This window comes from Gopherus flavomarginatus, chromosome 11 (assembly GCF_025201925.1).
Source record: "Gopherus flavomarginatus isolate rGopFla2 chromosome 11, rGopFla2.mat.asm, whole genome shotgun sequence".
Classification (NCBI taxonomy): Eukaryota; Metazoa; Chordata; order Testudines; family Testudinidae; genus Gopherus; species Gopherus flavomarginatus.
Window position 1 is genome coordinate 49204034 of NC_066627.1, and position 24584 is coordinate 49228617.

The 24584-nt window shown below is 49.7% G+C and overlaps 1 protein-coding gene across 4 annotated transcripts; it reads right to left on the minus strand.

Moving 5' to 3' along the window:
- Positions 1-803: 803 nt before the first annotated feature.
- On the minus strand, positions 804-22961 carry TNFRSF6B (TNF receptor superfamily member 6b). 4 transcript variants are annotated; one of them, XM_050918382.1, is made up of 5 exons: positions 22591-22961; positions 13861-14043; positions 12428-12806; positions 10116-10313; positions 804-1716 (listed from the first exon to the last, which is right to left on the minus strand). In XM_050918382.1, the coding sequence occupies exons 2-5, from the start codon at positions 13948-13950 to the stop codon at positions 1442-1444; spliced, it is 942 nt and encodes a 313-aa protein (XP_050774339.1). In that variant the 5' UTR covers positions 13951-14043; positions 22591-22961; the 3' UTR covers positions 804-1441. The 4 variants fall into 4 exon arrangements, with proteins under 4 accessions (XP_050774339.1, XP_050774336.1, XP_050774337.1 ...); XM_050918379.1 differs by having other exon boundaries at positions 804-1763; positions 22591-22953; XM_050918380.1 differs by having other exon boundaries at positions 804-1763; positions 13861-14046; positions 22591-22953.
- Positions 22962-24584: the final 1623 nt, after the last annotated feature.

Consider the following 24584-nt stretch of genomic DNA (forward strand, 5'->3'; position numbering starts at 1 on the left):
AGCAGTGAGGCTGCTCCAGGTGGAGACATTTTTCGAGTCCTTCAAACAACCAGTGATGCGAGAAAACTATTCTCTCCCTTCCCCCTCCAAACGACAGTCGGTTCCTGGCAAGCATTCAGATAAATAGCTATAAAAAGCTAAATGCGTCCCAGGGGGAAGCAGTGGTTTTGTGACATCATGGCAGATCAGCTGAAGTGTACATAGGGCAGTCATCCCCATGGACTTCCCTAAGGGTTTAAAAAACCAAAACTCTCCTCCCAGCTGAGCTGACGTGCGTGGTGAGACACTCCCCCACTTAGAGTAATGGCATTATTTAGATTATGTAACTGTACGTTGGCTCCATAGCAATGTGAGTGCTTGCTGAGGGATATGTGCACATGGCAGCGATCCAAGGCCCTAGGGAGAACATGGCCATGAGATCACCAAATGACATCCATCACTAAGCTGCATTTTTAACGCAGAGATCAGGCCAGGGCTGAGCAGCGCAACAGGACTCAGACAGCTGGAGTCTAGGGCCATGTCTACCCAGAGGGTTTGTCTCGGTTCCAGCAACTAGTGCAAACCCTAGTGCAGACAGGAGAAGCTGCTATTTGCACTGGTGCCTGCTTGAAAGCGATTGCACGGGTTGAATGGAGTCTGACAGAGGTGTACACTTCCTATGCCAGGGGTTTGCATCGGTGGCTGAAACTGATACAACCTCTCGGTGCAGACAAGGATTAGTTTTTGCAGTCATGGTATATGTGTGTTTGCATAAATCGAGCATTCCAAGACAGAGCCACATGAAGATAACGTGGAGACTGAGGCAAATGTGATCTCTGCATTTCTCTGTATCACACAGACATGACAAACTGTACAAAACAAGGCACTTTAGAAATACATTTAAAAGAGGCTGTAACGAGTGACCCCAGGGGCATCTTATTGCTGACATGTCTCAGTGATAAACCCCCCTTTGAAAGTAATTTAACATTGGAAGGTGAAAGGCAGCCGCCCCCAGGACACATTTGAATATTGTTTTAAAAATATGGTGCACTTTAAAATTAAACTCTGAACAGTGGCCCAAGGAAGGGCAACAGGGACCCTTGTGCAGTCAGAGAGAAGGCGTGCTCTCCCTGGAATCTTATGCATTTCATTTCTGATAAAGTAAGAACAACATCTCCTCCTCCTCCCCAGAGAGGAGGTTAATAGTCGAAGTGCAAGTTTCTCCCAGAATTCTCATCCAGCTCCACTTGCTGTGAAGTTCCGCTAGCCAGGCACAGACTGCGTTACAGACTTCACCTGCAGCCAGGTTAGACAGACAGTGCACACACCCTGGGACAGTGCTCAGCTGTCAGAATGGAGAGGATCAGGAATGGGTCAGAGACTCATCATTCACAAACCCACCATTCATCTTCTCCAAGGTGCACCTCGAGTTATTTTGTGGAAAGTTAATAAATTAATCAAGCTAGACAAAAACTAAAAACAAAAACCTAAACAGTTCTGTTAATCTTCTGACTCCAAGGAGAAACGTTTCCGCACCATCTCTTCCACCGTATACAGCTTCGCTGCCCGGAGTGCATTCAACAGCACTTTGATGAGCTCCAAGTGATACTTCTTCAGCTGGGTGAGGTATGTGTGGAACTTTTCCTGAAGGGCAGGCCTGGTGTCCGTGTGGAGGACCCCCTTTTGGTGCCGCTCGAGGATTTGCTGGAGGCGCTTCAGCTTTCTCACCGGGATGTTCTGGTAAACCACAAAATCGATCACTGCTTGTTCACAGTCCTCATTCCCTAGAGTGGGGAGAAGACCAGCATGAGGTTTAAAGCACAGGGATGAAAGAGTAAACCCCATTGCTCTCTGTGGATCAGAACTAGGAGAAAAACCCTAGTGCAACTGGAGAGGATCATGGCATGAGGTCAGCAGCTGAGCCTCCCAAGTGGGCAGTCAACCAGCTGTCAGACCCAGCAGCACAGCCCAAGCTCTTAAAGAAATACTGTTCAAATTAGACAGTCTAAAATTTGACCCTGACATTTGTCCAGTCTTATACCTGCTGGTCTCATCCCATGGCTTCCACGGACGTATTTGTCCTACTGATTCTTGCACAAGGCCTGTGGCATACAGAGCCTGATTTTCAGACCTTGGTTATGTACACATCTTGGGTCCACCTTTGTGCCTGTATTACCGGATGTACACGTCAGAATCCTTGTGTGCACACACGGCTAGAGAGAGATCTGTGTGGCCACGAGTGTGCACATAATGGGATTTGCTTGTGCACGTGCACACACACAAACATTGCAGTGCATGTGCATGTGCAAAGCAGGGGCACACTAGTGCACTGACCTAGCATGTGATTATTGGCTCCAGCCTGCATGAAAGCACCTGAATTATGCAGATTTGTTTGTTTACTGTAAATCAAACTAGCTGAGGAGAGAATATTGATTGCCTGTGTGAGTTGCTGGATTGATGGATTATGCATAGAGCTGAAATAACATGTTTAGAATCATAGGACCGGAAGGGACCTCAAGAGGCCATCTAGTCCAGTCCCCTGCACTCATGGCAGGACTAAGTATTATCTAGACCATCCCTGACAGGTGTTTGTCTAACCTGCTCTTAAAAATCTCCAGTGATGGGAGATTCCACAACCTCCCTCAGCAATTTATTCTAGTGCTTAGCCACCTTGACAGGAAGTTTTTCCTGATGTCCAACTTAAACCTCCTTTGCTGCAATTTAAGCCCGTTGCTTCTTGTCCTGTCCTCAGAGGTTAAGCAGAACGATTCTTCTCTCTCTTCCCTGTAATAACCTTTTTATGTACTTGAAAACCACTATCATGTCCACCCTCAGTCTTCTCTTTTCCAGACTAAACAAACTCAATTTTTTCAATCTTCCCTCCTAGGTCATGTTTTCTAGACCTTTCATCATTTTTATTGCCCTTCTCTGGACTTTCTCCAATTTGTCCACGTGTTTCCTGAAACGTGGTGCCCAGAACTGGACACAGTACTCCAGCTGAGGCCCAATCAGCGCGGAGTAGAGCGGAAGAATTACTTTTGTGTTTTGCTTTCAACACTCCTGTTATACAGCCCAGAATGATGTTTGCTTTTTTTGCAACAGTGTTACACTGTTGACTCATACTTAGCCTTTGATCCACTCTGACCCCCAGATCCCTTTGTGCAGCACTCCTTCCTAGGCAGTCATTTCCCATTTTGTGTGTGTGCAACTGATTGTTCTCTCTTAAGTGGAGTACTTTGCATTTGTCCTTATTGAAATTCATCCTATTTACTTCAGACCATTTCTCCAGTTTGTCCAGATCATTTTGAATTTTAATCCTATTCTCCAAAGCACTTGCAATCCCGCCGAGCTTGGTATCGTCCGCAAACTTTATAATTGTACTCTCTATGCCATTATCTAAATCACTGATGAAGATATTGAACGGAACCGAACTGTGTGGGACCCCTCTCGTTATGCCCTTCCAGCCTGACTGTGAACCACTGATGATTACTCTCTGGGAACGTTTTCCAACCAGTTTTGCACCCACCTTATAGTAGCTCCATCTAGGTTGCATTTCTCTAGTTTATGAGTATCAAAAGCTTAACTAAAGTCAATATATACCATCTACCACTTCTCCCTATCCACAAAACTTGTTACCCTGTCAAAGAAAGCCATCAGGCTGGTTTGATAAGATTTGTTCTTGACACATCCATGCTGCTGACAGTCACTTAGCACCTTATCTTCTACAAATTGATTGCTTAATTATTTGCTCTATTATCTTTCCAGGTACAGAAGTTAAGATCACCGGTCTGTAATTCCCCAGGTTGTCCTTATTTCCCTCTTTATATAGTGGCACTATATTTGCCTTTTCCAGTCCTCTGGAATCTCTCCCATCTTCCATGACTTTTAGAAGATAATCACTAATGGCTCAGATATCTCTTCAGTCAGCTCCTTGAGTATTCTAGGATGTGTTTCACCAGGCCCTGGTGACTTGAAGACACCTAACGTGTCTAAGTCATTTTAAACTTGTTCTTTCCCTATTTTAACTTTTGATCCTACCTCATTTTCACTGATATTCACTACATTAGATGTCCAATCACCACTAACTTTCTTGGTAAAAACCAAAACACAGTTGTCATTAAGCACCTCTGCCATTTCCACATTTTCTGTTTTGTTCAACCCAAAACAATTTACTTTTTGTTTTGGCAGGAAGAAAAATGAATAAATTTCAATTTTGGTTCAAAATAGGCCTGTCAAGCGATTAAAAAAATGAATCGCGATTAATCTCACTGTTAAACAATAATAGAATACCATTTATTTAAATATTTTTGGATTATTTCTACATATTCAAATATATTGATTTCAATTACAGCACAGAATACAAAGTGTACAGTGCTCACTTTATTTTTGATTACAAGTACTTGTACTGTAAAAAATGATAAATTAAATAGTATTTTTCAATTCACCTCATACAAGTACTGTAGTGCAATCTCTTTATCATGAAAGTTGGACTTACAAATGTAGAATTATGTATAAAATAAAATAATGTAAAATTTTAGAGCCTGCCTAGTCCACTCAGTCCTACTTCTTGTTCACCCAATCACTCAGACACACAAGTGGGACTGAGTGGACCTGTAGGCTCTGAAGTTTTACATTGTTTTGATTTTGACTGCAGTTATGTAACAAAAAAAAAAATCTACATTTGTAAATTGCACTTTCACAACAAAGATTGCACTACAGTACTTGTATGAGGTGAACAGAAAAATGCTATTTCTTTTGTTTTTCATTTTTACAGTGCAAATATTTGTAATCAAGAATAATATATACACTTTGATTTCAATTACAACACAGAACATAATATATATGAAAATGTAGAAAAACATCCAAAATATTTAATCAATTTCAATTGGTATTCTATTGTTTAACGGTGTGATTAATCAGGATTATTTTTACAATCATAATTCTTTTTTTTGGAGTTAATTATATGAGTTAACAGTGATTAGTCGACAGCCCTACTTCAAAACAAACCAAATTTGGTTTTTTTTTAGGATTTTTCAGTTCAGCCAGCAAACCAAAAATCAGTCCAACACTCAGCTCTCATGAGTTGAAGAAATGGCACTCGCCTCATTAAAATTAAGTGCTCAGGTAAAGGACCCAGATAGAAAATGGAGGGAGAGACAGAGGGAAGGTACCCCATTGGTCAATGTTAGACCCACATTCCTAGGGCTAGAGGTGCCACACTTGGGGAGGGGGTGCACTAGCGACTCTGGGATCTGGTTACTTTGATTTGGGTCTATGCACTGCAGTGTGGACGTCAGAGCCCTAGGATCGAACACATGTTAGAAAAAAGTCTTAACCTAGGGTTAAAATACAATGTACATACTCAAGCCCAGGCTTCCTAACACAGGTCAGCTGACGTGAGTGGCAGTAACCCTGGGCTTACCCTAAAGGGCCACGTTCATCCTCTGGGTAAATGCACAGAGTGAATTTGGCCCTATGGGCCTGATCCTATATGTCGTACTGCAGGCCAGAAGCTCACAACAGAGATGGACCCAAGAGATCAGGATCGAAATGCTCCCAAAACGTAGCAGTGCCCAGACCTGGATTAAGGCAGGGGCTTTCGGGCTGCAGCCCGGGACTCCGGCTCAAGGGGAGTCCCGCAAAAATAAATCACAGGAGCAATCTCTGGGGCTGTTAGGCTGCCTGTCCTGGCCCCACGCTGCTCCCAGAAGTGGCCGGCTGCTAGTATGTCTCTGCGGCCCCTGGTGGGGGAGAAGGGGAAGGGGAAGGGGAAGAAGGCTCCATGCGCTGCCCCTGCCCCCAGCACCAGTCCCACAGCTCCCGCCATTGGGAGCTATGGGGGCAGCACTTGTGGGCGTGGGCAGTGTACGGAGACACACTGTCCCCCTCCCGCCAGGGGTGCAGAGACGTGCCAGCAGCCGGCCACTTCCAGGAGTGATGTGGGGCCATGGCAGAGAGGCAGGCAGCCTGAGCCCTGCTGCGCCACTGTCCAAGAGCTGCCTGTGATAAGCACCTCCTGGCCCGAGACTGCACCTCACACCCTCTCCTACACCCCAACCCCCTGCCCCAGGTCAGAACCCTCTCCTGTACCCAAACTCCCGCCCAGACCCCATATCCCCTGGTCAGAATCCCCCTCCTGTACCCAAATTCCCTCCCAAACCCTGTATCCCCTCATGCACTCCAATCCCCTGCACCAGCCCGGAGCCCCCTTCTGCACCCAAACTCCCTGCCAGACCCCTCACTCCCTCCTGCACCCCAATCCCCTGCTCCAGCCCCCTCCTGCACCAAACTCCCTCCCAGACCTACCCTCCCTGCACCCCAGTCCGCTTCTGCACCAAACGCCCTCCCAGGAAAAAAACTTGTATACAGGGGCCCCACAAAATCTAATAACCCCAGGCCCAGAGGAAAGCTAATCCGGTCCTGGAGTCACATCCGTTTAAACTAGCAGACAATTTAAGCCTATCTACAGAGTTTGTATTTGTATACAATTACTGACGTGCCTGTGTGTGTCTGTAGCTATGTACATAGAGACATACGCAGGCACAGTACACATAGGCTACCCTGCTGCGTAAGAATACTCTTGCAAACTGAGAGTTAAAAATATCCCTCCATTCATAAATTTCCCGTTCTGCAAGTGCACTGTTGCTCAAGAGATGAGTGTGTGTATATAAACAGCTCCAGGGCAGGGTTCAGAACAAGTTGCTGATGCTTAACAAGAGAAGGGCACGTGCTGATGACAGATTGGAAAAGAAGCAAGTGACAATGAACATCTCAGCTGCTAAAAATTGCCCCTTTGGGGAAAGGCTGACTCAAGGAATGGGGCAAGAGTCAAGATTCCTATTATGGAATTGCCAACGAGGAGAGAAGAATATTGACCAGGGAGAGGGACTCTGGGGGGATGGAAAACAAGAGATTCCTTAAAAGCAGCCAAGAGTCCTGTGGCACCTTATAAACTAAGGCCTGGTCTACACTACATGTTTAAACTGAATTTAGCAGCATTAAACCAATTTAACCCTGCACCCGTCCACACAACAAGGCCCTTTATATCGATATAAAGGGCTCTTTAAACCGATTTCTGTACTCCTCCCCGACAAGAGCAGTAGTGCTGAAATCGGTATTGCCATGTCAGATTAGGGTTAGTGTGGCCGCAAATCGACGGTATTGGCCTCCGGGCAGTATCCCACAGTGCACCATTGTGCCCACTCTGGAAAGCAATCTGAACTCGGATGCATTGGCCAGGTAGACAGGAAAAGCCCCGTGAACTTTTGAAATTCATTTCCTGTTTGCTCAGTGTGGAGCTCTGATCAGCATGGGTGGCGATGCAGTCCCAAATCCAAAAAGAGCTCCAGCATGGACCGTACGAGAGATACTGGATCTGATCGCAGTATGGGGAGACAAATCTGTTCTATCAGAGCTCCGTTACAGAAGACAAAATGACAAAGCATTTGAAAAAATCTCCAGGCTATGATAGACAGAGGCCACAGCATAGTGCTGTGTGAGAAGAGTAACGGAAAGCCAAAGAATCAAATGGACACTCATGGAGGGAGGGAGGAGGTACTGAGGACTCCAGCTATCCTACAGTCCCTGCAGTCTCCGAAAAGCATTTGCATTCTTGGCTGAGCTCCCAATGACTGAAGGGTCAAAAACTTTTTCCCGGGTGTTTCAGGGTATATGTCGTCAATTTACACCCTTCCCCCCACACCCTTGAAAGAAAAGGGAAAAAAAAACATTTCTCGCCTTTTTTCAATGTCACCCTATGTCTACTGCATGCTGCTGATAGACAGGGTGCTGCAGCACTGAACACCAGCATCTCCTTCCCGGTGGCAGACGGTACAATATGACTGCTATCCATCGTCATCATCAGCCTGTGAGTGCTCCTGGCTGGCCTCGGTGAGGTCAGCTGGGGACGCCTGGGTAAAAATGGGAATGACTCCCGGTCATTCCCGGCAGATGATACAGACCGGCTGATAACCGTCTTCATCATAGCAACTGGAGGCTGAGCTCCATCAGCGCCCCCCACTCCTTCATGTCTAAAGAAAAGATTCTGTACTGCCTGGACTATCACAGCAGCGGGAGGCTGGGCTCTTCTCCCCTGACACCCTTTAATGTCCTGCCTGGACTATCATAGCAGCTAGAGGCTTCCTCCCCCTCATTTTATCTCACTAAAAAGTCAGTGTTTCTTATTCCTGCATTCTTTATTACTTTATTACTTCATCACACAAATGGGGGACACTGCCACGGTAGCCCAGGAGGGTTGGGGGAGAAGGGAAGCAACGGGTGGGTTTGTTGCAGGGGCATCCCTTAGAATGGCACGCAGCTCATCATTTCTGTGGGATCTCTGGGGCTCTGACCCAGAGCGGCTGTGCTCTCTGGTTCTCTAGTACACTTGCCCCATATTCTAGGCAGGACTGACTCTATTCTTAGACAAAACGTAAAGAAGGGAATAACCCGGGGAGTCATTCCCATTTTTGTCCACGCGCCCCTGGCCGATCTCAGCGAGGCCAGCCAGGAGCACCTATGACAGCAGCAGACGGTACAGAACGACTGATAACCGTCATCTCATCACCAATTTACAATGGCATGCCAGAAGGTGCAATAGGGATGGTAACTGTCTCTGCTACCTTGCAAAGGCAAATGAATGCTGCTGCGTAGCACTGCAGTATCGCCTCTGTCAGTGGCATCCAGTACACATACGATGACAGTGACAAAAGGCAAAATGGGCTCCATGGTTGCCATGCTATGGCGTCTGCCAGGGCAATCCAGGGAAAAAGGGCGCAAAACGATTGTCTGCGGTTGCTTTCACGGAGGAAGGATTGAGTGACGACATTTACCCAGAATCACCCACGACACTGTTTTTGCATTGGGATCTCAACCCAGAATTCCAATGGGTGAGGGAGACTGCAGGAACTATGGGATAGCTACAGGATCGCTACCCACAGTGCAACGCTCTGGAAAATCGATGCTAGCCTTGGTACATGGACGCACACAGCCAAATTAATGTGCTCAGTGTGGCTGCATGCACTCAACTTTATACAATCTGTTTTACAAAACCAGTTTATGTAAAATCGGAATAATCTCGTAGTGTAGACGTACCCTAACAGACGTATTGGAGCATGCACTACATGCATCCGACGAAGTGGGTATCCATCCACGAAAGCTCATGCTCCAATATGTCTGTTAGTCTGTAAGGTGCCACAGGACTCTCTTGCTGCTTTTACAGATCCAGACTAACACGGCTACCCCTCTGATACTAAGAGATTCCTTCTGCCACATTTGCTGGGGGAAGCATCCATTCTGCTGCATGTTGGGCAAAGGGAAGCTACTGTTTGTTGAAGACACAGAGGCCAGATTCTGCTCTCTGTTACACCTATACAGCCTCATGGAAGCCAAAGGGACAGATTCAGTACAACATGGGAGCAAATCCATTGTCTTCATTCCCGCCCAGAGCATTTGGCCCAGTGCAGTGGCTGCTTGGCTCAGGTATATGGCAATCTGCCTCAGTGGGTCAGCTTGAGACTGAAGGTTAAATGGGCAGGGGTCACTAATTAGAAGTGAAACCAAAATTTAAACAAGCTAAAAATAAAGCCTGGTGGCCGCAGTCAGGAGAGGCAGCACGAGCTGCCCTGTCTGCAGCACACCACTTCTGCACCTGCTGCAGACTTCTGAGCTATTTCCCCCTCCCTGCGTAGCTGTGTGTCTTGGGCTGCCAGAAGGACAGTGCTAGATACTGCAGAACAACATGTTCTCACTACTGCTTCAGACTGTACGTAACAGGCTGACTCTGACATGCAGGGACAAGCCAAGGAAAGTGCCATTAATTCAAGGAGACAATGGCTGGCGAGGGTGCTGGGGGACCCTGTCTAAGATGATCTTAGCCAAGCTTGCAGTGAATTCAGGGGGGATTAGTTTGTCCTTTTTGTAGTTCAATTAAAACAGTTTTGTACTTTTAAATTCCACTGGAACCGATCCTATATATTGGGGTAGAACAAGCTTCACTGGAAAATTTCACTCCAGCCTGGGTAGCAACATGATTCTAGCACATGGGTTCCCCTTCCCCCCGCCTAGGCAGACCTGAATAATCCCCCACTTCACGTTTGCTAATGCTATTCCGTCCCCAAGCCGACTTAGCTCCTCACCTGACTCCTGGGTGCCGTTTCCCTTGAACATCCTGCAAGTGGTGCACAGGGTGTCATGGAACTGGTTTCCTACGACATTAGTCTCCTTCCCTTGCTGCGAGCAGCTCTGGTGCACCTTGCACGGCTCTGTGCTGGAGCTGGAGGATGAGAAGAACCCCTGGGGGCACTTCTCACATTTCGTGTTCTGATGGGGAGTACCTGCAAAACGGGGCACAGAAAGAGTCTGAGCAGTGAAATACCTGCAGTACATGTCCATTGTGTTTGGGATAATGGCCCCTTAGGGAGCATGGTAAAAGAAGATGGCCCGATTCATGGCTGTCCTGTGCCTATGTAGCCATTTGCACCAGTGTAAAGTGAGCACAAGCCACTACCTGATGTTTGGCACCCACTGTGCACTGGTGTCAATGAGTGCTTAAGGTGAAAAGCAATGGTGAATCTGGCCCTAAGTCTGCATCTGGTAGTGCTCTGAGTTCCCCCTGGGCATAAGGGGATGTCAGACAGAGATTAGCTCTGTGTACACATCATTCACAGGATCAGAGTCCAGTCCCCATCCTTCAAGGAGGATGAGCAGTTACCAAACTTAGGATCTGGCTGCAAGACAGCCCAATGCTGGGACCCCAGCCAGCTGGGCTGGGAACACCAACTCGCGTGCTGATGATCATAAACAAAGAAGGCAGAAAATCAAATCATAAGAGAACAGCCAGCGAGCCAGGAGAAACCACATGAGACAGAGCGCTCAGCCTTTATGGAAGCCGACGAGACCTGCGCACGAAACTAACAGGTGAATCTCTGATCTTAGGAGTCACTGCTCCAAAGCATGCAGCCCGCATCCTGCTACAAAGCCCTCTGAAGAACTTGCCATCTCTGTAACATCAGCCCACCGCCTTGGTGTGCGCCCAGACTCCTCTCTATTTCTGGATACCCAAGTAGTCACAAATGTGAAAAATAAATGCCATTTCCAGCTATATTGAGAAGCCTGCCTGCACCTCACGGTGGTTTGCATTCATGACTTCTGGGCTTTGTTACCGTCATTCCCTGGGTAGGATGGTAGCATGCTTGGCATGAAGCCACTAACCTTAAAAAAGGCACAGCTGGTGCAGAATGAAGGAGCCCATCACCCCACAGTTTCACTCCCTTCACCTGGCTCCCCTTCCTACTTATATGTCCCTCATCACTGTCATCTGAGCACCTGGTCAAATTCAACCTACATGGAACTGGCCTAAATGACCTTGGCACCTAGCTCACACTGCCTAATCATGGCATCTCACAATAGACATATTCCATGGGAACAAGCCGTCAACTACCCACAGAAGACTCATGCGCGCAGAAGACAGGGCTTTTCCGGTGACTGGCCTATAAATCTGGAATGCAGTCATGGAGACTGTCAGGAAAAGATGGCCAAAAAAACATTTCTTCAGAGTAGGAGGCAAAACACACTGCTAGACTGAGCCTGCCTACTATAAAACTGCAGCTTAAAACCAAAATAAATAGAGGCCAATCCTTGATGACTGGAGTGGGGACGGAAAAAGACCGAGAGAGAGAAATACATCTTGGTGTGCATGTTGTAATTCTGGACAGCCCTCAAATACCACAGGGAAGGGGGTAATATAAAAACTAGACAGAGTTGTGATATGGAAAAAATAAAAACTCCCTAATATCCTTCAGTAATCTATGCATCATCCTGAGCTAGAGAGCTACGCTTCTGAGTCACCCTTAAATGCTCTTTGTTACATACCTGCTTTTGGGGGGCAGGAGGGAAAGATCAGTCTTATTTTCATTTGCCCCTTTCCCATCTTTAATATATGCTTTCAAAATCACCAAATAAGGATTCCAGGAAGCAGCCCCATGGCTAAGTTCATTTATCAGTGCTGCCCCCATATTGAGACACCAAGCAAACCTCTTCTGGTCCTCACAATGAACCTTCCTTGCCCACATGCCTTATTGCCTTCAGTCCTGGGTGCCCACGAGAGATTATGGCCAAACTAGCAGGAACCCTTGAAATATTTATACTTATATCGAGGTAGCGGTGTACTTGGACAACAGTGGTAGGATGTTGCTCGTTCAGAGGATGTAGCCACTAGATGACGACATTCTCTTACTCACTTGAGCGGATCTGACATCCCATCCAACAGAGGGCAGTGGTGCACATATATATGGTGAGAAAATACACACGCATAACCTTAGATTATCCACTACTGCTATTTAACAGGTGTCTCCTGGATTCTGACAGGACGGTAATAGCATGAGACTATAATAAGGCCTTAGACACAGCTCTACACCCCTTGCCTCAGTACTCCAGCTGCAATACCTACCCAGCTTTACTACTCCAAACCCGGGAGGACACTTGGCATGCTCGATGCAGAACTCGGACTCAGAGTAGTAGCCGTGCCGACACTGGCACACTCTGTTGTGGGTGGAGTTGCACTGATGCAGCTCGACCTGCAGCTCTCCGCAGATGACGTTGCAGTATCGGCATTTCTCCAGGTAGTTCCAGTACTGCGTGTAGTGCAGATCTGGACACGGTGCGCACACTGTGGGTTTGTCTCTGGTGCAGTGCTGTGCCACAAAGGTTCCCGGCGGGCACTGATGGCACACCACTTTGTTGTTAGTCACGGGGTCTCTCCATGGGTAGGTGGGAGTGGTGCTGGAGATAGGCACAGCCAGGAAAAGCACAATAGCACCAACCATCCACTAGTGTAAAAAGACACAAAGAACTATCAGACTTTCACTTGCCTTCTTGTAGAGGGGCGTCACAATTACAGCAGCTGGGTACCAGAATGGCCTCCCATGATTACCACTGGGGCCATGAAAAACCATTTTGGATCACACTGTTATCTGCCCCATCTATTTCCTCCTCCCACTCATCTTTCCATGCTGCCCCATAGGCATGGGATGTGCCCTCCATCCTGACTCTCTAACCCACTACTTCTGCCCACCCTAAGTGCCTCCTTAAGAGCTGCTTCTCGCCATGCCCACAAGAAGTGATTGAAACCAATTTTAAAAAGCCACTTCATTCCTCCTGCCTCTGGGCTTCCCAACATAAGCCCTCTTGTCCCTGCTGGCTCTCAGCTGTTCAGGGCAGGGCCTTTCTATGTTGTGTCTTGTACAGCACACTGCAGACAAGGACCTATTTGAGCAGCCAAATTCACTGAGATCCCTGAACAAGTACTGTCTATGTTCCATAATCCTCTGTAGTGCCCCACGCTGGTCCGAAGGGGAGTTTTGCCATTGACTTCAGTGGGGCGAGGATGTAGCCTTTAGCGGCCCCAATACTGAAGTGCAATGTTTGAGTGAATAGAGCTGCTTTGGGATTACAGGTTTTCCCCGGCTTGTAGTGATGTAGGGAATTTTACCAGACAGGAGCCCCATGAAAAGCAGAAAACAAAGACACTCTGATACAGAACTCTCAAAGAGGAGCAGAGTGATTTAACTAACTTCCTGAAATTTACCAACACCCTGCCAGGTTTAAATGAAAAGAAACAAGTTGGACTTTGAGATGGGAGAAAATTACAATTTAGAGCCTTTTAGAATATCAAGTTCTGACTAAGGACTGAAGGCCCTGGGGTGTGTGGAGCAGGAGTTATCCATAAAATACAAAGACACTAACATTTTCATACAAATTTAAAACCCTTTGAGAAACAAGGGGGGCTTCACTAAAGGTCTGGAGAGCCACAGAGCTTTCTTTGGTTCCCCCCTTCCTGTGAAAAACACATTAGAACAACATCAAGAGCAAATGGGCTGTTACCTTGGATGAATGTCTCACATGCAGTGTGTGGTTGGACAGCATAGCACTGTGGATGGTATTAGCATTAGAACTCATGATATTTGGAGACATCTTCAGATGCTTGAATTGGGCCCTAGAATGATGTCTGGGCAGCTTCTCTTCTCCTGGGATACAGCGATGCTAATTTCTGCTCAAATTCCAGCTCTGCTGCATTCAGAGAGAGACACAGTAAACGGCACGAATTATTAGTGGGCCGCTCTTACCCAGGATGCTGTCAATATCACTACACCCTGCTTGGTCCTGGTGTGTCCAAAAGGCTGCTGAAGAAGCCCAACCAGAACAAGAGTTACAGCTGCTCACCAACGGCAGAGATCTCTCCCTCCTGGCTCTGATTTTAAATGATCCAGCCTAAATAAGCAGAGATCCTCTTTATTGGGATTTCAACAGGAACATTCAATCAGCTCCAGAGTTGGGGCCACAAGTCCAACGTTCACAGGGTGCTCTGGAACGCAAGAATGTTATGCGTGATTGCAGTAACGGTTATGCAACATTGGGCCATTGTGTAGTACAGATGGGATCTTAACGAAGGGAAGGGACTCAGTGACTTGGAGACAGGGAGTGAGAAAAGAAAGTCACCGCAATCCACTCAGAATGAGGTTCCTAGAGCATACCCCAGGGACCGTCAGAGTGAGCAATTTTGAACTGTCTGCACTTCCTAGAGTTAGAGTCGTCTGGTTGTTATAGGCCCCTATGGATTTAAAGAGAACATAGAAAAGACAGTTACTCACCTTTGTAACTGTTGTTCTTCGAGATGTGTTGCTCATATCCATTCCAGTTAGGTGTGTGCGCGCCGCGTGCACGTTCGTCGGAGAAACTTTTACCCTAACAACCCTTGGTGGGTCGGCTGGGCGCCCCTTGGAGTGGCGCCGCTATGGTGCCTAATATATACCCCAGCCGACCCGGCCACCCCTCAGTTCCTTCTTGTCAGCTACTCCGACAGAGGGGAAGGAGGGTGGGTTTGGAATGGATATGAGCAACACATCTTGAAGAACAACAGTTACAAAGATGAGTAACCGTCTTTTCTTCTTTGAGTGATTGCTCATATCCATTCCAGTCAGGTGATTCCCAGTTGGAGTGAGATGTGGCAGTATGTAGAACTGCTGCGCCAAAGGCTGCATCATCTCTTGATTGCTGGACCCGGGGCAGGGACCACCTAGACGTAGTGCGAGGTGAATGTGTGGACCGATGACCAGGTTGCTGCACGGCATATCTCCTGGATAGTTACGCGCGCCAGGAAGGCGGCTGATGACGCTTGAGCTCTAGTGGAATGCACTGTGAGGTGGCCAGAAGGGACATGAGCTAGATCGTAGCATGCGCGAATGCATGCAGTCACCCAGGAGGAAATCCTCTGAGAGGAGATTGGCAGGCCTTTCATCCGCTCCGCGACTGCCACAAACAGTTGGGGAGACTTTCGGAACGGCTTTGTTCGCTCAATGTAGAAAGCAAGTGCTCTGCGTACATCTAAGGAGTGTAGCTGCTGCTCCCTCCGAGAAGAGTGGGGCTTTGGGAAGAAGACCAGGAGGAAGATGTCCTGGTTGGTATGGAAGGCAGACATAATCTTAGGGAGGAATGCCGAGTGGGGTCACAGCTGTACCTTGTCTTCATGGAAAACAGTGTAGGGTGGGTCCACTGTGAGAGCTCTCAGCTCGGAGACCCGCCTGGCCGATGTAATGGCCACCAGGAAGACTGTTTTCCATGTTAGGTACAGGAGTCAGCAAGTCACTAGTGGCTCAAATGGTGGGAGCATGAGCCTGTTTAGGACCAAGTTAAGGTCCCAGGTAGGGGCAGGGCAACATACGGGGGAATAGAGACACTCTAGGCCTTTAATGAACCGAGCGACCAATGGGTGGGAGAACACGTAGTGGCCACCTTCTCCTGGTCGGAAAGTGGATATGGCCGCTAAGTGTACCTTCAGGGAGGATGTCACCAGGCCCTGCTGCTTAAGGTACCAGAGGTAGTCTAGGACTGTGGGGATCAGAGCCTCCAAAGTGGTAACGCCCTGAGTTGCATACCAGCAAGAGAAGCGTTTCCACTTCGCCGAGTACGTTAAGCGGGTGGAAGGCTTCCTGCTGCTAAGGAGAACATGCTGAACTGGCGCGGAGCAGCTCAACTCCTCCGCGTTCAGCCATGTAGGAGTCACGCTGTGAGGTGGAGGGCTCGTAGGTCCGGGTGACGGAGCCTGCCGTGGTCCTGTGTGATCAGGTCTGGATGGAGAGGGAGGGGGACTGGAGAGTCCACAGACAGATCCAGCAGTGTGGTGAACCAATGCTGTCTGGGCCACGCAGGTGCGATCAGGATTAGACGTGCTGTGTCCCTGCGGAGTTTCAACAGGACCTTGTGCACTAGGGGAAACGGAGGGAAGGCATACAATAGGTGGTGCCTCCACGACAGGAGGAATGCGTCCGTGATCGACCCGGGAGAGAGACCCTGAAAGGAGCAAAACTCCTGGCACTTCCTGTTCGAGCAGGAAGCGAACAGGTCTATGTGGGGAAATCCCCACCTCTGGAAGAGGGAATGTACGACGTCCGGTCTGATCGACCATTCGTGGCAGAGAAAGGACTGGCTGAGCCTGTCCGCCAGTGCGTTCCGGACCCCTGGAAGAAAGGACGCCACAAGATCTATCGACTGGGCTATGCAGAAGTCCCAGAGTCGAATGGCTTCCTGACATAAGGGAGATGAACGGGTCCCTCCCTGTTTGTTGATGTAGTACATGGCCGTTGTGTTGTCCGTGAATACCGAAACACAACGGCCGTGTAGGTGTTGTTGGAACGCCTGGCAGGCGAGGCGGACTGCCCTCAACTCCCGGACGTTTATGTGAAGTGTCAACTCCTGGGACGACCAGAGACCCTGGGTACGCAGGTGCCCTAAGTGGGCCCCCCAACCCAGGGATGATGCATCCGTTGTCATCGACGGTGGCTGTGGATGGAAAGGCATCCCCGCGCATACGAGGGATGGAGTTAGCCACCAGTCGAGGCAGCGGAGGGGGCGGGGGGGACTGTCACCAGGACGTCTAGGTGGTCCCTGCCCCGGGCGGAATACTGAATGAAACCACGTTTGGAAGGGTCTCATGCAGAGTCTGGCATACTTTGTCACACAAGTACATGCGGCCACATGTCCCAGGAGTGCGAGACAGGTGCGAGCTGAGGTGATTGTGGAGGCCTGCAAGCTTCGTATGATCGAGACGATCGTCTGGAAGCGGGGCTGAGGTAAGTAGGCCCTGGCTTGAGTAGAGTCCAGGGTTGCGCCTATGAAGTCCAGCCTTTGCGTGGAGACCAGGGTGGATTTCTCAGCGTTGAGGAGCAGGCCTAACTGGGAGAAAAGGTCCGTAACCACCTCGACATGCTGCCGCACCTGCGACTGGGAGGACCCCTTGAGGAGCCAGTCGTCCAGGTACGGGAACACATGAATTTGCTGACGACGGAGGTGGGCAGCCACGACGGCCATGCACTTCGTAAACACCCTCGGGGCCGTGGAGAGGCCGAAGGGGAGGACTGTGAATTGGAAGTGCTGGTGTCTGACTGTAAAGCGAAGGTACTTCCTGTGCGGTGGAAAGACGGCAATGTGGAAGTACGCGTCCTTCATGTCGAGGGTGGCATACCAGTCTCCAGGATCCAGGGATGGGATAATCGTTCCCAGGGAGACCATGTGGAACTTCAACTTGAGCATCCATTTGTTGAGGCCCCGCAGGTCTAGGATGGGTCTGAGGCCTCCCTTGGACTTGGGAATCAGGAAATATCGGGAGTAAAACCCCTTTCCTCTCTCGTCTAGAGGTACCTCCTCTATAGCTCCTGCTGCAAGGAGAGATCGGACCTCCTGCAGGAGGGTTTGCTCGTGAGAGGGGTCCCTGAAGAGGGACGGGAAGGGGGGCGGGAGGGTGGTGAAGAAGCAAATTGTAGGTGGTATCCTTGCTTCACTGTGTGCAGAACCCAAAGGTCTGATGTTAATTGGGACCACGCTGGGAGGAAGTGGGAGAGGCGGTTGGAGAAGGTAGGGGAAGGATCCTGTCCTGAGGCTGGTATGCCGTTCCCGGGCACACCTTCAAAAGCCGGACTTGGGGCCCGGTGGTGCCTTAGAGGGCCCTTGGTTTTGGCCCCCGTGGGAGCTGGACTGGCGTCTGCGGCCCCCCCCGTCCGCGCCTTCTGCTGAGGTCCTGCCTTTGCCGGGGTGGGAAATATGGGCGGTGTGCTTGGGGCCTGAAGGGTCTACGCTGGGTCGCAGGGGTATGCATCCCCAGCGAGCGTATGATAACTCGACTGTCCTTCAGGCTTTGCAGCCTGGGATCCATTTTGTCCGAGAACAAACCCTTGCCATCAAAGGGTAAGTCCTGGATGGTGTGCTGCAGTTCCGGGGGTAGTTTGGAGACCTGAAGCCAGGAAATGCGCCTCATGGTAATCCCCGAGGCCAGGGTTCTGGCTGCTGAGTCGGCCGCGTCTAGGGAGGCCTGGAGGGAGGTCCTGGCCACTTTCTTACCCTCCTCCAGGAACGCATTGAACTCCTGGCGTGAGTCCGGGGGTAGTAGCTCGGAGAACCTACCCACCTCCGCCCAGGTGTTGTAACTGTACCGACTCAATAGGGCCTGTTGGTTGGCCACACGGAGTTGCAAGGCCCCTGCTGAGTACACCTTGCGACCTAGGAGATCCATCTGTCTAGCCTCTTTGGATTTAGGGGCCGGTGCCTGCTGGCCATGTCGTTCCCTTTCGTTGACCGACTGGACAACTAGGGAAGAGGGAGGAGGGTGGATGTACAGGTATTCGTACCCCCGAGAGGGTACTATGTACTTTCTTTCAACTCCCTTAGCCGTTGGTGGAATGGAGGCTGGAGACTGCCAAAGGGTATCGGCAGTGGCCTGGATGGTCTTGATAAACGGCAGCGCTACCCGGGTGGGAGCATCCGCAGTGAGGATGCTCACTACTGGGTCCTCAACTTCTGGGACCTCCTCCACAGGGAGATTGATGCTAATGGCCACTCTGCGCAGGAGGTCCTGATGGGCCCTGAGGTCTATCGGCGAGGGTCCTGAAGATGAGATCCCTGCCATGGCTTCATCCGGCGAGGAGGAGGAGGATATTCCGGGGATGAGTGTGTCCCGGATGGCCTCCTGCTCCTGGGTCAGTTCCTGCTCCAGCTGCCCCGGGGAGTCTGGTGGTACCTGTTCTTCTGACTCAACCGCGGGGGGGCAGGAAACGGTGGCCTCTGGTACCCGATGTTCCGAGGTAGCAGAATGGGTCTGGACCAGGGGAGCACCCTGGGCCTGATGGTACGCCCAGGGTGTCCAGAAGGACCACTGTTGGGATCCTATGTCCTGTGGACGGCGGTCCTGGAACACACCCACCGGTACTTCCGGATCACGGTCCCAGTCGTAGTAGCTGTCCGCCTGGGAGGATGCAGACGTGTGTCTGGACGGCTATGGTGGAGCAGCGAAGGATGGAGCCGAAGTCCCAACGGACCTCACATCCCTCGGTTGTGGCGACCGGTGCCGGTACTCATATCGGTACCGAGAGCGAGACCAGGACCTGCGACTGGCTCGGTGCCGGGAGGTCGACCGAAATCTCGAGTCTCTCTGCCTTGACCCGCTCCTGGAGGTGCAGTGCCTGGTACGGTGCCGGGAGCTGGAGCGGTACCGCGAGTATCGGGTTGACGCTCGAGATGTTGACCGGTGCCGGGAGCCTGAACGGTGCCGAGGTGAAGACCGGTGCCGGGAGTCCGAAGGGTGCCGAGACCGGGATCGCCGTCGAGAGTGGGAGCGACGTCTCGATCTGGAGCGTCTGCGGGATCGCGATCTGGAGCAGTGCCAGTCCGCCACGCTGACAGATGATGGTCTGGTCAGGGTCGGCTTGCCCATTGATTGCAGTACCCACATTGGCGGTGCCGGGGGTAAGGGCGGTGCCGCATCAGTGATCGCGATCAGGTCTCTTGCTGCAGAAAACGTCTCCGGGATAGACGGCAAAGTAAGCTCTACAACGGTGGGTACCGGGGAGCTGCGAGGCGTCGGACTCGATGGCCCTTGTGGGGCTGGAGTCGACGGTGCCAGCTTAGGCGGTGCCACGGCAGGTATCGGTCCCAGGCGGTCCGACTTCGGTGCAGGCTCTGGCTGCGAGGCGGGTGTTGGCAGGTTCACCTGGGTCTTCGCCATCTTCGACCTCCGGGAGAGGGAGCGGCTCGGAGTAGGTTTCGGTGCCGGCGGGGGCCGGTGCCGGGAGTCCTTGGTGGCAGCGCTCGGTGCCGTGGGGGTGCCTTTGCTTACCGGCTGGCTTGTGCTCGGTGCTGAGGACGGAGGTGTCAGGGCCGCTTCCATGAGGAGCTGCTTTAACCTGATGTCCCGCTCCTTGTTAGTTCTCGGCTTGAATGTCTTGCAAATTGAGCACTTAGCGGATAAGTGTGACTCCCTGAGGCACTTTAGACAGGAGTCGTGGGGATCTCCTACTGGCATAGGCTTGTGACAGGCCGAGCACTGTTTGAAACCCGGTAAGCCAGGCATGAGCTCTGGCTCCGGGTGCGGGGAAGGGGTTGACCCCCGATCCCCTCAAACAAGTACTAACAACAATACTATTAACACTAACTAACTAACTAACTATATATATATATATATATATAACACAACACTTAACTACAACTATGGATATAACAACGATAAGAAAAACTATGAGCTGCTAGGGAATGTGGTGGTCAGCTAAGCCTGGCTCCACTGTTCCAAAGACCAACATGGGCAGTAAGAAGGAACTGAGGGGTGGCCGGGTCGGCTGGGGTATATATTAGGCGCCATAGCGGCGCCACTCCAGGGCGCCCAGCCGACCCTCCGAGGGTTGCTAGGGTAAAAGTTTCTCCGATGAACGTGCACGTGGCGCGCACACCCCTAACTGGGATGGATATGAGCAATCACTCGAAGAAGAAGAGGGTATTGCAGTAGCCACATTGAGGAAATAATACATGCATAAGGGTTTTGGCAGAGCAGACATCTAGGTAAAGTTTAATTCTCTTGAGCCTGGAGATGTGCAGCAGGTGGATTCACAGATAAAGGGAGATGTGAGAAGGAAACTGTTAGACAAAGATGATTCAGAGTTTACTGAGAAGATCTGGATTAGAGAGAGCAGTAGAGAGTCAGACACAAAAGTCACAGAATTCTTTACTCAGAAGGTGGCCTCCAAAACATTTAACATGAGGAAGTTATGTGTATCTAGGAGCTGGCAAAGTCAAGACCGGCATAAAGATGAGAGCTGGAGGGAGAAAAGAATGAGATGATCTTTTTGCACTGGAATAATTGCATGACATTTGGTAAACAATTATCCCCTATGCTATTGTTGCCCACTGCTCAGTGCACGTTACGCATCCCCTTCTGTGCCTGATCCACAGAGGATGTCTGCTACAGCTACCAACCAGGGGACTTAGTCCTTTGGCTCAAGCTGTTGAAAGTCTGGCATTAGCTCCAGAGATCCTGGGTTAACCCCCTGGTGATGACTAACATGATAATTGTTACCCTATCACCTGATTTCATTCAGTATTTTAAAAAGAAATAGCTGAGCTACAGCAGTTTAAATGTTAACTCTGAGCCTTCAGTAAAAAAGTGATATGGATTTTTATCAAGGGTCTAACTGAATATTTAAGAAGCACAATGCAGTAATTCTGAGACTGATACATACAAATTTATACCAGAAAAACTAGAACAAGCTGCCAGGCAAGTAGTCTGGTTTATCAGCTTAAAACCATCTGCTTTATAAAGTTTGTAATTACAAATTAAAGCTCTTACAATTTACTGGGGAGAAAAAAGGACACTCAAAAATGTTACCCCATTTAACAACATGACGTAGGAGCCTTAGTCTCATTGAAAGTCAAGGAGAACATCACACACATTTCATCAACCTGGTCTGCAAAGGTGCTGATGGCTTCCAACTCCCTCTGAAAAATCAGTCTGCTATATCTGTACCTCTCTCTCTCTAGACACACACACACAGTTTGCATATATACATGATCATATATGATACACAGACATATATGATGCACACTCATAAAAATCAGTCCTAATCACACAAGGGTACAAAATTATGAAATAAAAAAGACTGATGCAAACCTTACTTTCTATCCTGTCCTGTATTTCTACGGCATTTAGTTCTAGCTTTTCACTGATAAATACTGCGATAACACCCCATTACAAAAATAAATAGAACTATGTTTACCCAATAAACACGAGAAAAACACTGGAAATTGTTACTTGTAGCTAAGGGCTTGCCTACACAGAGCACAAGTGCGCATTACAGGGGGTATGATTTCTAAAGCACACAAATGTGTTGGGCATAATTAGTCCCTGATGACCCTGCTGGTGCGCACTGAAGTGTCCCTAGTGTGCTTTAATATAATGCTGTTTGAACCAGAGACACACCAAAGTGCGCCAAGGAATGTGACAAAGAGCTTATGCTTTACAGTGTGTGCTACTGTAATGAGTAACACACTTGCTCACTGCGGTAGCGTATACAAAGAGAAAGCCACTGAAAAACCTCAGATTTCTGGGCACCTACATAAAAACTCAAAAAATAGCTAAAAACACACCCATCCCCAAAATGAAATTATAAACTCTGAAAAACTGAAGCCTGGCTTAATAAAGCGAATTCTCACACACAGGTGGACACGTCCACAGGCCATACACCCTCCTCCCCCTACACACACACACACCCCGCCAGCCGCTGCCTTTCCCCTCCTTACCTAGCTGAGCGCTGGTGCTCACAGCTGCTGCCCTTGCTGTCTCTGCCTCCCTGCTCACATACCCAGCCACTTTATAAGGCCGAAGAGCGCAAGCCCTGCCCCCCGAGCAAGGCCTGGAATCGCCTCTTGCGTAAGAGCGACGGCGCCGTGATGAATCATCAGCTGCCAGCTCGGGGCAGTCCGCACGGAGCGGGGCCGCTGCAGCACAGGAGCGAGCCCCTGCCGGCTGCTCGCTTTGCCTGCGGCCCGGCCAGGCGCAGCGCCCCGGGGTGCGCGCTCTCCCCGAGGGCTCCAGCCCCTGCCGGCTGCCTGCTTTCCCTGCGGCCCGGCCCGGCCCGGCGCAGCGCCCCGGGGTGCGCGCTCTCCCCGAGGGCTCCAGCCGCTGCCGGCTCGCCGCGCCAGGACGCAAAGCAGAGGGGACACGTGTCCCTTACCTGGGAAGCCGCCGCAGCTCCCTTGCTGGGGAAAGGCACAAGAGGCCAGTGCTGCTCCCCACCCAGCAGGGGGGACGGGTCCCCCAGCGAGGGCCGCAATACAGGGTGACCAGCAGTGTATAAGGCAGCACCCCACTGGCTCCTCTTGGAGACTCCGTCAGGGAAGGGGGCTCTAATCACACTAGACAGCTCCAGAACGGGGGTCACCTCCCCTTTTCAGCCTGGCTGGGCTTGCGACTGTATTCAACTGCAGGTGAAAGTACCTGGGAGCTTGGTGCTTTCTGAAAAGCAGGCCTGTTTAAGGTATCCCAGGTTGTTCCCCCCACCCCCACCCCCTTGAAGCACCCAGAATCATGGGGGCAGGAATAGCTCAGTGGTTTGAGCATTGGTGGCTAAACCCAGGATTTTGAGTTCAATCCTTGAGGAGGCCACTTAGGGATCTGGGGTCAAACCCCCCCAAAAAAACAACCTCTCAAAGCTAATACTTAGTCCTGTTAGCCAAGTCAGGGTACTGGACTCAAATAACCTTTCCAGGTCCCTGCTTTATGAGACAGGTATATCCATAGATATTAGGCACTTCGGAAAATCAGGACTTCTCTCTTTCCAGGGGGAGGAGGGGGGTCTGGTCCTGTTCCCACTGAATTCAATGGCAAAACTCCCACCAGAGCAGGACTGGATCCACACTCTACAACACTGAAAACACACAGTTCTAAAAGACATCCAGAAAGCTACCTAACTTATCTGCTTCCTTTTTATGGGAATACTTTCTTCTTTTGCCAAAACACAACATAAAACCCCTATTACTCGAAAGCTTGGCTTCACTTTCCCATTCACACCCGGGCATGGGTTAGAATTTTCTAACAATAATTAATTGCCATGTCCAGGCAGTTTTGTACATACTGTATTAGAATCAAAACTGTGTGTACACACATGTATTTGCTGTGAATATTTGTCCAGGAAGCAAATGATACCTGAAATTTTGCACATCCACCGTCTACACTCTCGTTTGAGTATTACACATTTTACCCGAACACATCAGGAATTGAGTTACCCGGGGGAAGGCAGGGAAATTCCCCCTCTATACATTCTCTTCCCTAGCTGTAAATGTTCAATAACTTCCCAGTCAGGGAATCTTTTCGTCACATATATTTGTTGCATGCATCATCAGTAGCTAAATATGCTCCATTCCCCAATGTCATAAGATCCCAGCACAGCATCACAGGCCACAAAGACCATTGCTATCATCATTACTAGGGGAAGACGAGGAATCTTGCAGAGAAAAAACTACCCCAGACACTCCATAGAGTTTCACTGTGTAAGTTGCTACTACACTATCCCCCTCCATAGATCTAGCAAACTGCTCCTCTGGCTAAAACTCACAGGAGCAGGGACCAAGCGTTCTCAGACCATGGCCACAGCTATGCATTCCCCTCATATAAGAGCCATGATTGATCACTAGACTGACCACCTTCAAACGAAATGGTAAAGCGCTTACTTGCCTTGGCTTTTCTATAGTAACTGAACCTTCCCGGGGTGTCCAATATAAAGAAAGTCAACGTG